This window comes from Aethalodelphis obliquidens, unplaced genomic scaffold (assembly GCF_003676395.1).
Source record: "Aethalodelphis obliquidens isolate GAN/ISIS:26980383/991018 unplaced genomic scaffold, ASM367639v1 scaffold74, whole genome shotgun sequence".
Taxonomy (NCBI): domain Eukaryota; kingdom Metazoa; phylum Chordata; class Mammalia; order Artiodactyla; family Delphinidae; genus Aethalodelphis; species Aethalodelphis obliquidens.
In genome coordinates this window covers 3,549,787-3,563,244 of record NW_020838018.1, presented here as the reverse complement: position 1 = coordinate 3,563,244, position 13,458 = coordinate 3,549,787, and the positions used below count along the sequence as shown (strand labels likewise).

The following is a 13,458-nucleotide window of genomic DNA, read 5'->3' as shown; positions in this document are numbered from 1 at the left end:
TAATTATCTGTTTTTATTTTCGTTAAATTAAAATTAGTTTATGGTTCATTTACTGTAAATTGTAAATGAGTCTTCAAAAGCACATGAGTTGAATTGCTCAGAATTTGATGTTTTATCTAAACTGAAAGCGAAATACCAAGCTTGATGGACCTGTCATTCCTCTGGTGAACCTTCTGAGGGAGAGAAAACTCCTTCCCCAGCCAGCCCCTGACCCCCTCAACTGCGGTGCACCCTGTGGTTCCTGACTTGGTAATGATTGTGGACTGGATTCAGGAACACACCAGCCATGGTGCAAGTAATGGTCAGTGTCAGGATCACTTAATAATGATATAAGGTTCTTAAGTACTTTTGGGAGATTAATAATTTTATAAACTAATTAAGAAATTAGGTTCTGTCTTGAAGTAGTTTTCCAGTTACTAATTTTGACATATAAACTTCTGGCCCTGGTTTGTTTTTATAAAAGAAGAAATGAAACATTGAAGTGTTAAAAGGAAAGGGTGACAAATCATTGCCTGCATTTTCTGTCTCATCCCCTGTGCAGGGGGCACGCAGCGACTGCCACGTGCCATTGGGATGTCCCTGGCCAAAGAGCTCATCTTCTCTGCACGTGTGCTCGATGGCCAAGCAGCCAAAGCAGTGGGCTTGATCAGCCATGTTCTGGAACAGAACCAGGAGGGTGATGCTGCCTATAGAAAGGCCTTGGACCTAGCAAGAGAGTTTTTACCTCAGGTACTTTAATTGCATTTCCTTCTTTTACTCTTTTTAGATAACTTTATAACAAATTGACTAGATTAATGTTAAGAGCCTTCAGAATTAAAATTAAGATTTGAAGATAATCTGAGGCCCCTGTTGTAGCCATACGTTGATAATATATCACATACATGTTTATCACGTGGGACAGAACTTGCCAGCAACTTAAGTTAGCCCTTCTGACCTGAACTGTACACATGAAGAGAAACAGTGACGGATGGGCTGTCACACTGGATCGCCCCCAAACTGAAACACAAGTAAGGAGCCCAGAGTCGATTATGCCAAGTGAGCTTTCATTGAGATCCCATAACCTGAGATAACCTGCTTGAACAGCACCAGTTGTGTGTCTTATTGTGTTTGTTTTTATGGTGATGTAGGCATTGTTTTAACTCCTTTGTGCACAATATGCTTCCTCACAATTACACTTCAAATCTAGGACTCACTGCACATTTACTCACAGATCATAATCCTCATGAGTAATATTAACAACAGCGCATCTAGGGACCTGTATTAGGGGTTTCTTGGTTCTCTCACTCTTCTAGGAGTATTTTTCAAATATTCCTTTCTTCTGAAATCATGGATTAAAGGATTTTTGTTATGTAAACAATTAGTGACTTGTCTTTATTCCTAATGGCGTGTAAAGTTTTATAACTTCTGGAGTCAAAATTACTTCCTCTCTAACTCAAACAGTATTTGTAACTTCTCAGTATTTGTAACCAAAGGCCATGGGTCCTTTTGGGAAATCTCATGAAATCTGTCTCTAGAAAAATGCATGCACCCTCCACATTTGTCTGGAGTTTCGCATCCAGTTTCGGGAGGCATCCTTGGAGTTCTTTGTTGTAAGACAAGGCCCAGGTCTGCTGTGATGTACCTGTCCCCTGAGAGCTGTCAGACGGGTCCTCTCGTTTGAGTTGGTTTCTAAAACCACACTGCCTGCTGTTGATGCTACCTCAGTCCTTCTCAGTTAAGTTATGAGCCATAAGCTCTTTCAGGGCAGGGACCTTATATAGTTTATTCCCCATATGAGGTAACACAGAGTCTTATACTCTGAACTGATGGGGAGAGAGCAAGTAGAAAAGATTTTTACTAGTCTTTTAAAAAAAAAAAAACAGCTCCCGAGTTCTGAGATTCACAGCCTCTCCTGATCCTTGGATGGGAGCGTTCAGCTCCCTATTCCAGAGCTCTGCCCAGGTGGCTCATTAGCCCCTTGGCACCTCTGTGGTTCAGGTTCCTTATCTCACTCCTGGGAACTGGCTCTTTCTCCTGTGACTGCAGTGCTGTTAATGCCATCACTGCCCACAGCTCACCCCGCCCGAGAGCCCCCTTCTCCCCACCTCCAACCTGACATCTGGCTGCACCCTACCACGTGGTGAACCAGGCAGAACTCATCGTCTCTTTCATCTGAAGGACATGCCTCTGAGAACATTAATTGCTGAAATTAATTTTTCCCCAGGTGAAGGGAGATGTCAAATGACTTTGGAAAATGTGTAACTGTGAAACTGTATACAAAAGTTACAAAACAGAATTTGAGGTGGAATAATCTTCATTTTTGCAGACCTTGTTACTAAATGATTAGTCTTCTAAATAATTAGAAAGCGTCTATAAAATTAGTATTTCTAGGTGATTTCTGTATTATATGTTACTTCCATTTTTCTATCTTAGGAAAAAAGTTTGTATATAAAGAAGAGGCACTGGTTTTTTATTTTAAAAGAGAAACTAATTAAGTGCTATATCTAATAGCATTTTCATTTTCCTGTTTCTCCAGTTTTATAAACCTTGCTGCCCAAAGTGTGGTCTGTGGACTAGCAGTCCAGGCGTCCGCTGGGAACATGTTAGACTTGCAGAATCCCCGGCCCATGCCAGACCCCTGAATCTGCATCTCCATTTTAACCAGGGGCTTGGGGAGTTGTGTGCATATGGAAGTTTGACTAGCACTTGTCTGGGTCAACTGGTAATAAAAGTGAATGGATAAGTTTCTTGTTGAGAGGAGCACTCTGTTAAAAAAAAAAAAATGAATTGATGATCTTGAAAGAAATAAAAAAAACTAGTATGTGTAACATACATACAAATCACATCTGGAAAGATTCTAACTAAGAATCCGAGGCCTAAGCCTCAGAAAATTGCAGTCTCTGAAAAAGATTTTTCATCATGTGATTTAGGAAGAGAATTTAGATAGGTTAAAGTAGATAACCGAAAAATGGCATTTTTCATGCCATCATACATTTATCCATTCACTTATTGGAGTCCTTTGTTGTGCCTGTTATTTAGAGCCTCTTGCATTTTAATTCAAAAGATGCTTTAAAACATGCCATTGGGGCTCCCCCGGTGGCGCAGTGGTTGAGAGTCCGCCTGCCGATGCAGGGGACGCGGGTTCGTGCCCCGGTCCGGGAAGATCCCACATGCCGCGGAGCGGCTGGGCCCGTGAGCCATGGCCACTGAGCCTGCGCGGCCGGAGCCTGTGCTCCGCAACGGGAGAGGCCACAACAGTGAGAGGCCCGCGTACCGCAAAAAAACAAAAAAAAACATGCCATTGAATTCTAATTCATCACCCAATAAACAATTTTCAGGGATTTAAAATGTGATCAAATAATCAAATTCCATCTGGGGGATTATGGTTTCTAAGACAAAGTTATGTGTCCCTTCTCGCAGAGGACTCCCAATTCTTTCCTCTGTGACCCTCACAGATCCTGAAGGACTTATTTGGACTTGAAGCTTTTGTGTGATGTGGGAGCACTGCCTGGAGGACGCATCTTTACTAACACATCATCATCGTGGTTAGTTATTGATGCTCAGGGAAGAAAGATACAGCTCCACTGCCTGAAACAGATGATATCTGAATCCCATGTTAATCAATAGTGTCAGCCTCATCTCAAGCCCAGGGTTCTGTCGAACCACTCATGGGTGTATTATTGTGCCAAACACTTTATCTCCTTTTCTTTTTCCTACTTAACTTGTAGGGAAATTTGCTGAACAATTAAAAGCCCTCTACTGGACACATACCACCTGCTGACCTCCAAGCATATAGTTTGCTGTGCTACAGCATGCTGTGAAATCTGTGTAACGTGCTGGTGCAATAGATTATTACAATTGCTGTTTAATTAAGGCCTTGCAAGGCTCCTAAAATAAATTTTCCATCAACTATCTTACAGCCGTTGTTGCCTCTATGCCATGGATCCAGCAAAGGGAATTTCTGAATTTGACTGAGATGTACAACATGATTTGCATAAATAATTAAAATATGTTTCTTTAATTTGAATTTTAGGGACCTGTTGCAATGAGAGTGGCAAAATTAGCAATTAATCAAGGGATGGAGGTGAGTGCCTTAAGTTTGAGTTTCTTGTTGGAATAGGTAGTGGAGATTTAACTTAAATGCACCATTATTTTTTAATATTCTAAAATATAGCTGTTTCACTGCTATGATTACTGAAAGCTACTGAGGTTCTTTTTAGCTACATCAGTGATTGCATTCTGCTTATATCTGTTGTTGCTTCAGTATCATAATCACAGAATTCAGTAATTTCACTGATGCGCTGCAGCATATGACATGCTTATTATTTATGCCATTGAGTTAATAGATTTATTGGCTAGTAGTTCATAGAAAACCAAAGGAAAAGGGCATTCTGTGTATTCTCAGCACCAGTATCATATTATAAAAAAAATGTTCTAAGGAGAACTTCCTGGCTCAAAGCTCCTCCTAAAGATGGAGACCATCTTTAACTTCTTGATGTGCTTTCTGCAGTGAGACACACATAAACCCTGCAGGGGGCCCTGGGGTTACTCTGGAGAGATAGCTCCAAAGGAGTGGAGGCCCCAGGACAGGGGAGAAGTAAGCAGGTACCCATTTACATGCAGGTACCCATTTACATTGGGCTTTTCATTGCAGCAGTTGTATTTTGGATAAATTAACTACAGGAATTTTGAAGAAAGATATTTCTTCCTTGCAGACCCAGAGCCACTATATTTTCCTGGCCTTCACAGCAGTAAAAAGAGGTTAAATATGTTAGTAATAAATACATTTTTAAAAATTTACAAAGTATTTGGTTTTTAAGAATTCTTACATAGTAATAACAATGCTGGGACTTCCCTGGTGGTGCAGAGGTTAAGAATCCGCCTGCCAATGCAGGGAACACGGGTTCGAGCCCTGGTCCGGGAAGATCCCACATGCCGTGGAGCAACTAAGCCTGTGCACCACAACTACTGAGCCTGCGCTCTAGAGCCCGTGAGCCACGACAACTAAGCCTGCGTGCCACAACTACTGAAGCCCACGCGCCTAGAGCCCATGCTCCGCAGCAAGAGAAGCCATCGGCAATGAGAAGCCCGCGCACCACAACGAAGAGTAACCCCCGCTTGCCGCAGCTAGAGAAGGCCCACGCGCAGCAACGAAGACTCAACACAGCCAAAAATAAAATAAATAAAATGAATTAATTAAAAAAACTTCTCTAAAAAGAGAAAATAGTAACAATGCTAATAGCAAAAACCTTATATGACCCTAACTATGTGCCAACCCAATGTATAGCTTATGTAGTTTATAAAGACTTCACCTAGATTAACTCATGTGTTCCTCACAATAACCCCATTTGATACATACTGTAATTAACTCCCTGTTCAGATACACTTCTCCGAGGCAAGAGAGGTTAAATAACCTGGGTAACCAAGGTTACACAGCTCCCATATGGTAGAGTCAGAATTTGAACCCAGACAACCTGGTTCCAGAGTTTCTTGTGCTGGTCATACTTCTGATTTGCTGTATTACATCAAAGAATTCTGTTCTTTTGGAATAAAGTTATTAAATTTGAATTTATATTTATGAGTATACCATATTTTTAAAAGTAATTCTTGCTGAAATGAATTATATTTTTTCCTCAGGTCGATTTAGTAACAGGATTAGCCATAGAAGAAGCTTGTTATGCTCAGGTATGTAATACAACCACAAATTCAATGCAGATACCCCTTACCTTCTGTATAAGTCAACTAAATTATATATCACTGAACCATGATATATATACACTATTAAAAAATCATACAGATGGGTTGAAATTATTTATTTCTGCTGTTTGACTGTTACCAGCTCTTATGACTGATTCTGTTCCACATACTAATGACTCCTGTCTATGTAATTTAGAAAATGCTTAGAATAGTTAAGTTAGTACCATTTGTGCTATAGCTGTCTCTCTGGCTCATGTTGTGTTTTCTGGGTGTGGTCTTGAACCCTCACTCCAGGGTAGAGAAGTGTGAAGACGGCAGCTGTGAGCACGTGCCTCCAGGAAACATCAGTATTTGAGACTCAGTGGCTTTTCCTGATGTTCTGAGCCTTTCCTCCTACCCACTGAAAGTTCACTAGTTTGATTACATATACGTAGTTTTCTTTTTTCTTCACAAATTAATAGGGCTTTTTATAGAGGAACAAATCTTCCTTCCTCCCTTCCTTTCTTCCATCCTTTTTTTTTTTTTTTTTTTTTTTTTTTTAAGCTGTACACGGGCCCCTCACTGTTGTGGCCTCTCCCGTTGTGGAGCACAGGCTTCGGACGTGCAGGCTCAGCGGCCATGGCTCACGGGCCCAGCCGCTCCGCGGCATGTGGGATCTTCCCGGACCAGGGCAGGAACCCGTGTCCCCTGCATCGGCAGGCGGACTCTCAACCACTGGGCCACCAGGGAAGCCGCTTCCATCCTTTTTAAAATGAAAGATACTTTAGGTGCTTGTTTTAAGGCATCTAAAGTAGCAAAAGAGTTTTGTTCTACCTTTTCTGAGAATTGGAAACTGTGTCAGCTCCCATTTAAGCATGGCAGTATCATGAATTAGGAGCAACAGCTAGAGTGTTACTCTGCGCCTGGTCTGTATATATAAATTACCACCTGTCATTGATGAACACATACCATGAATGAACTAAATTACAAACCTCTTACAAATGGACAACCTCAGAGTCTGAAGAAAATATTTAAAAGCATATTTGGCCACATCTTATCAAATGTAACAGGAATCATACAAAGTATTCCATCAGACCACAATGGAATTAAACTAGAAGTCAATCACAGAAAGATAGATGGAACCCCACCTATTAATGGTGAGATGTAATCTTTTTAATAAGGTTAAGCAGTATACTTCTAAATAACATTTGTCAAAGAGAAAGTCTCAAGAGGAATTAAAATATATTTTGAACTAAATCAAAATGAAAATACAACTTATCAAAATTTGTGGGAATATATGAAAAACAACGTTTAGAGAGAAATTTATAGCATTAAATATGTATATTAGAAAAGAAGAAGGATCTAAAATCAATAATAACTTTGCACTTTTCAAAAGTGGAAAAAGAAGATCAAATTCAATCCCAAATCAGAAGAATACAAATAATACTTTAGAGCAGAAATCAGTGAAATTGAAAAAGGGGAAACAATAGATAGAAAACAAAACCAAAAGTTGTTTCTTTGTAAAGATCTATAAAATTGACAGACTTCTAGTCAGGATAATCAATGAAAAAGGAAGATAAAAATTATATCAGAAATGCAAGAAAGATTATTACTGCTGATTCTATGGACATTGAAAGGATAAAGGAATACTGTGAACTATATATGCCCACAAATCTGATAACCTAGATGAAATGGACCAATTCCTTGAAAGACAAAATATACCAAAATTTATCCAAGGAGAAATATAATATGAATAGTCCTATGTTTGTTGTAGAGATTAAATCAATAATTAACAAACTTCCGAAATAGGAAGCACCGGGCGCAGATGGTTTCACTGGTGAATTCTGCCAACCATTTAAGGAAGAAATTACACCAATTATCTACAATCTTTTCCAGAAAATAGAAGCAGAAGGAATACTTCCTAACTCATTCCATGAGGACGGTATTAGCCTGATAACAAAACTAAAGACATTACAAGAAAGGAAAACTACACACCATTATCTCTCATGAACATACATATAGAAATCCTCAACAAAATATTAGCAAGCTGCCTCCAACAATATATAAAAGGAATTATATGCCACAACCAAGTGAGATTTTTTCCCAGATATGCAAGGCTTGTTCAACACTCAAAAGTCAGTTAATATAATTCATCATATCAACAGGCTAAAGAGGGAACTCTGGTGAAAGAAATCACAATTTAAACAAATAGATATCCCAGGGGCTTCCCTGGTGGTGCAGTGGTTGAGAGTCCGCCTGCCAATGCCGGGGACACGGGTTCGTGCCCCAGTCCGGGAAGATCCCACATGCTGCGGAGCAGCTGGGCCCATGAGCCATGGCCACTGAGCCTGCGCATCCGGAGCCTGTGCTCCACAACAGGAAAGGCCACAACAGTGAGAGGCCCACGTACCGCAAAAAAAAAAAAAAAAAAAAAAAAAATCCCATATTCATGAATAGTAAGACTCAATATTATTAAGATGTCACTTCTTCCCAACTTGATCATAGATTCAATGCAATCCCAATAAAAATTCCAGAAAGTTATTTTCTTAATATTGGCAAACCAGTTCTAAAGTTTATATGGAAAGTCCAAAGACCCAGATTGGCCAACACACTATTAAAGAACAAGGTTGGAGGAATGACACTACTTGACTGCAAGACTTACAGTAAAGCTACAATAATCAAAATAGTGTGGTACTAGCAAAAGAAAAGACACATAGATCAATGGAACAGAATAGGGAGCCCAGAAGTAGATTCATACAAATATAGTCAACTGATCTTTGACAAAAGAGGAAAGGCAATTCAATGAAGAAAAGATAGTCTTAAAAAGGAATAGTACTGAAGCATCTGGACATTCAACTACAAAAAAAAAAAAAAAAAAAAAAATCTAGACACTGACCTTACACCCTTCACAAAAATTAACTCAAAATGGGCCATAGACCTACATGTAAAGTGAAAAACTATAAAACTTCTCGAAGATAATATAGTAGAAATTCTAGACCTTGAGTTTGGCCATGGCTTTTTAGATATAACACCAAAAGTGTAATTCATGAAAGAAAAAATTGATGTTTGACTTTATTAAGATTAACTTCTGCTCTGCAAGAGACACTGTGAAGAGAATGAAAAGACAAGCCACAGACTGGGAAAAATATCTTTGCAAAACATATATCTGATAAAGGACATGTATCCAAGACATACAAAGAGTTTTTAAAACTCAACAGTAAGAAAATAACCCATTAAAAACTGGGTATAAGGTCTGAAGAGATACCTCACCAAATTAGATGTACAGATGGCAAATAAGCATAGGTAAATATGCTCCACATCATATGTCATTAAGAAATGCAAATAAAAACAAGATACCGCTGTTTGGCCATTTCTTACATAGTCTTACTACATGATCTAGCCATCATGTTGTTACATATTTATCCAAATGAGTTGAAAACTTGTGTCCACGCAAGATCCTACACACCGGTGTTTATAGCAGCTTTATTCCTAATGGCAAAACTTGGAAACAACCAAGATGTCCTTCAGTAGGTGAATGGATAAACTGTAGTACATGTATAAGTGGGGTGTTATTCAGCAATGAAAGGAAATGAGCTATCCTACCAGGAAGAGACAGGAAGGAACCTTAAATACATATTACTAAATGAAGGATTTCAGTCTTAAAAGCCTGCATACTATATGATTCCAACTATATGACATTCTGGAAAAGACAGTGGGGTGGGGGATAAGGTATGACTAGGCGGCACATTAGGGATGTTGAGGGTAATGAAACTATTCTTTGTGATAATGTAATGGTGGATACATGACATTATGCATTTGTCAAAACCCATGGAATATCCCTAATGTAAACTATGGACTAGTTAATAATATTGTGTTAATATTGGCTCATTAGTTGTAACAAATGTATCACATTAATGCAGGATGTTAATAATAGGGGAAGCAGTGGGGGGGCTTGAGGGAGTATATGGGAACTCTGAACTTTCTGCTCAGTTTTTTGGTAGACCTAAAATTGTCTAAAAAAAGTAAAGTCAATTTTATTCAAGTATATTTGAAATGGGAAAAAAAGCATCTTAGAGTTAGAATGATAAATTTGGTCACATAATTTAAATTGTTCAGATGATTTCAAAATTTTAGATTGTCTTCCAGGTAGTTTCCTTAGTTAAAGCTTATTAAACTTTTACAATTGTTTTTATTGTTTGGCATAGATAACAATGTTTTGCTTCTCTTAGACTATTCCAACAAAAGACAGACTTGAAGGTCTTCTTGCTTTTAAAGAGAAAAGGACCCCTCGTTATAAAGGAGAGTAGAAGAAAGAGAAATCTTCAAAATGCCAGTGTAATAAATATACTTCTGGAAGTATCTTTCAGATTCACGTATGCCTCAGCATCTGGAATCCCAGCGACCAAAGTGAAGAGCGAGTTATCCATATACTGAATTAAGTATCTGGAGTGGACCCCTGTGTGTACTTGTTCAAATGTATATCGTCATTTTCATTCAGATTTATAAAGCTAATAGTGTATACTGTCAAAAACGCCAATTCAAAATTAGGTATACATTTTTAAATACCTCCTGCATATGAAGCTTTCTGTTCTTAATTTTTCTTAATGTGAATAATTTATATATTGCACACGCTAGGAAAAAATATTGATTGTATGTCTCCTGTGCTACAGTATGAAAATAAAATTATTTCCATGTACCAAAAATGTGAAGTTATACCAAATAAAGTTCTCAAGGGATTGTACACATGCACCCACACACATACATCTCATACTGAAAAAGGAGCTGATAGAATTTCTGAGTGAAAATTATCAAATATAAGTAAAATTAGTGAAAAGGAAACGTGGAAATTTTTCTCTTACCTCGTTCTTTTTGTATTGAGTAAATCATTGCATGTTGGATTTTAGAAGAAACCACCTTTCCATTGCTGATTCTGTCAGGTGACCTCTTTACGTAGTCAGTCTTAGAATACAGTATGGATGGTGGAGAATTAATCCAGTCAGAGACTGGGACCAAAGGCCTTGTGGAGGCCAGCTGGAGGCCTGGAACTGTTGTACCTGTAAGCCCTCCTAGCAAGTGGCCTGGCCCCGTGGCTTAACCCAGAAATAAAATGGTGCAGCTGGGCTTCCTTGGTGGTGCAGTGGTTGACAGTCCGCCTGCCGATGCAGGGGGCGCGGGTTCGTGCCCCAGTCCCGGAAGATCCCACGCGCCGCGGAACGGCTGGGCCCGTGAGCCATGGCCGCTGAGCCTGCGCATCCGGAGCCTGTGCTCCGCAACGGGAGAGGCCACAACAGTGAGAGGCCCGCATACTGCAAAAAAAAAAAAAAAAAAAAAAAAAAAATGGTGCATCCAAGGTTGGCCCTTAGAAGTGGCTTCGTCCTGGATTAAGGGTGAAGTGAAGCCTGTTTTCTGCTTCCTTCTCCCAAGCTGTTTGCAGCTGATTTCAGTAAGGAAAGGAGGTGAACACATCACCCCTCTCTCCCCGTTCTAACAAACATCATGCCTTTCTACCCCTGGCCAGGCAAGCAACTAGAAATGGAGGCGCTCCAGGGGTATGTGAGTTTATATAGCCTTGCCTGCGGGACAGATAGGAAGTGTGTGGGAAATAGCTGTAGAATTCAGTGTGCAAAAGGGAGCGGAACAGTACAGCTCCCTGAACGAATTTGGGCTAGCTTTATTTTGTGTTCATTTGATCAAACCACACTGCCTTTTGAGGCTGCATCCAGGGCTGAGTCCAGCAGTGCTGGAGAAGTCCCCCTTTTCCAGGACCCGCGCCTGTTATTTTCCAGCTCCAGGGGTCCCCCACTGTCCCCAAACGCTGCAGCTGTGCTTCATTGCAGTGAAGTCAAGGTCGACACGTGGGTGACTGCCTGTTTCCTGCATTCCCATGCTCTGCACCACAGCCTCCTTGCTCTTTAAAGGATATAGACTTGGAATTTGTTAAATCACCGAAATTTTTGTTTTTTAATTTGAGAAATTGAACTCTTAATCTCAATTCTAAAATCCTTGAAAGAGGTAAGCGTGGACTTAACCTCAGCTGATGGGCACCGTGCCAGGGGGCGGGCCTGCTTACTATGTGTGTCCTTGTACTACAGCAAGTGCTGTGCTCTTTGTCACCTTTGCTGCTGACACTGTGCAGACTATGATGTTTGCTCAGCTGATCGCCATCATATGAAAGGAGCTTATTAAAATTTACATTGGGCTCTGTGGTGATTGTATCTGGTGGTGTGTACACTTTGCTGATAAACTTGTACCATTCATTTCCTGCAGGATAATTTGCAAATAAAGTGCTGGTCCTCGTTTTCATGATCCTTCAGACGTTTCAGGACCCCTTGGCTCTGTCCGTGACATGTGCAAATTCCACTTCCATTCTGAGTAGGAAATAATTATGTTCATGGGGAAAAATATTGAGTGTGCTGAGTGACTCGTCTCTCCTAACTTGGATTCGGAGTCTGCTGCTGATTGAACGCCATTTAATTTCCTAACAAGTTCTGATTAAGTCCCTGGAGTGATTAAGTCAATGGAGTGTATCTGAAAGCAAAGACCTCATCCTGTAGTCACTTCAACGTGTCTGCCCAGCTGTCTGTATAGATGTTTGCCTTTCCCTTGGTTTTCTCTTCAGCAGGGCAGTCTTGCTGGGGGGTGGTCCTAACACACCCCATGGGTCGAAGCCCAGTGACTGAGTGCTGGCGGGGGTGGGGAGGGTGCTCATCCCTGAGGGATTGCCTGCACCAGCACGTGGGCCAGCAGCTCCTTTTGTTTTCCTCCCGGGCTTGGAGTGTTTTCGAGTCCTCACACTGAAACCACATGATGCAAGCTGGTAACACAGTGGATGTATCCATATGTTCAGATGAGTTAAAGGCGACCAAGAGGGAGGATGATTAACCGGGCACACTTACAGTTCAGGGGAAAAATATTTCATGTTACCTCAGAGCAGGAGACCTACTAGTCTTGAGGTAATGTAGTGCTGGTTAATTTATAACTTATCTCTGAAAGAAAGAGAGGTCTCCAAGTGACAGAGACTCTGAGTCGAGAGGACTTGTAATCATGGCCAAAAGAAGACTCAGATTTCCTGTGATTCATTTTCTGTGATTTAAAGGGTCATTTCCAGTTTGTGTTGTTTTCAATAAAAAATAGACATGGTTTCCCTGGGGTTTTTTCCCCCTCTAGCTGTCAAGAAATCTGGCTTGTCACACAGTGTTACTTTTCTGACAATACTTAGAATAGCACTCTGGACATGGACTAGGGTGGTGGAGTGTCATTTCATGTATACCATACTTACAGAAAATGCTTAATTTTCATATGGACTCATAGCTGGCTACCCATTGACCCTTTTCCTCACTTAATCTTAACTCTCTCTTCTGGTTAAGTGAGGCCCTACATTTGCTCTGATTTGGGGTCCAAAAATCCTGGCAGGCAGGCAGACTTCTTAAATGTTTAATCCTGCCGTTATCATTTGTTTACTTACCTAGTTAAATAATGTATGTCAGCATTTATTGGGCTTTATCAAAAGACAGTAGAAATTTTCTTATATTTAACAAGAATGTGTACATGTGTCACAAAAGAAAAAATAGAGCAGTTTAAAGTTACTTGGTAATATTTTGGTAAAACGAGAGCCACTCTTCTGCATAGATGAGATGCTACAGATTGTGGTTGGGGGTATTTTGGCAGATAGGGGGATCAAACACTCTGCTCAAAATATTTGTGGGTCTCAAGCCCTAAAAACTCACTGTTTGAAATGCCTTTTCTTTGAGAACCTCCCAAAATTCAGTTACCCCTCAGAGGGATAGCTCCTAATCAAACAAT

General features: G+C 40.2%; 1 protein-coding gene across 2 annotated transcripts in view; it reads left to right on the top strand.

Annotated features, from left to right (window-relative positions):
• AUH (AU RNA binding methylglutaconyl-CoA hydratase) overlaps window positions 1-10,499 on the top strand; it is a 162,225-nt gene extending 151,726 nt beyond the window's left edge. The window contains exons 7-10 of one of the 2 annotated variants that reach the window (XM_027091939.1): window positions 542-729; window positions 4,013-4,063; window positions 5,617-5,664; window positions 9,885-10,499. In XM_027091939.1, the coding sequence (XP_026947740.1) occupies window positions 542-729; window positions 4,013-4,063; window positions 5,617-5,664; window positions 9,885-9,962 (365 nt within the window). In that variant the 3' untranslated portion in view covers window positions 9,963-10,499. The remainder of the gene's footprint in view (window positions 1-541; window positions 730-4,012; window positions 4,064-5,616; window positions 5,665-9,884) is intronic. The other variant, XM_027091940.1, reaches the window with a different exon arrangement.
• Window positions 10,500-13,458: the final 2,959 nt, after the last annotated feature.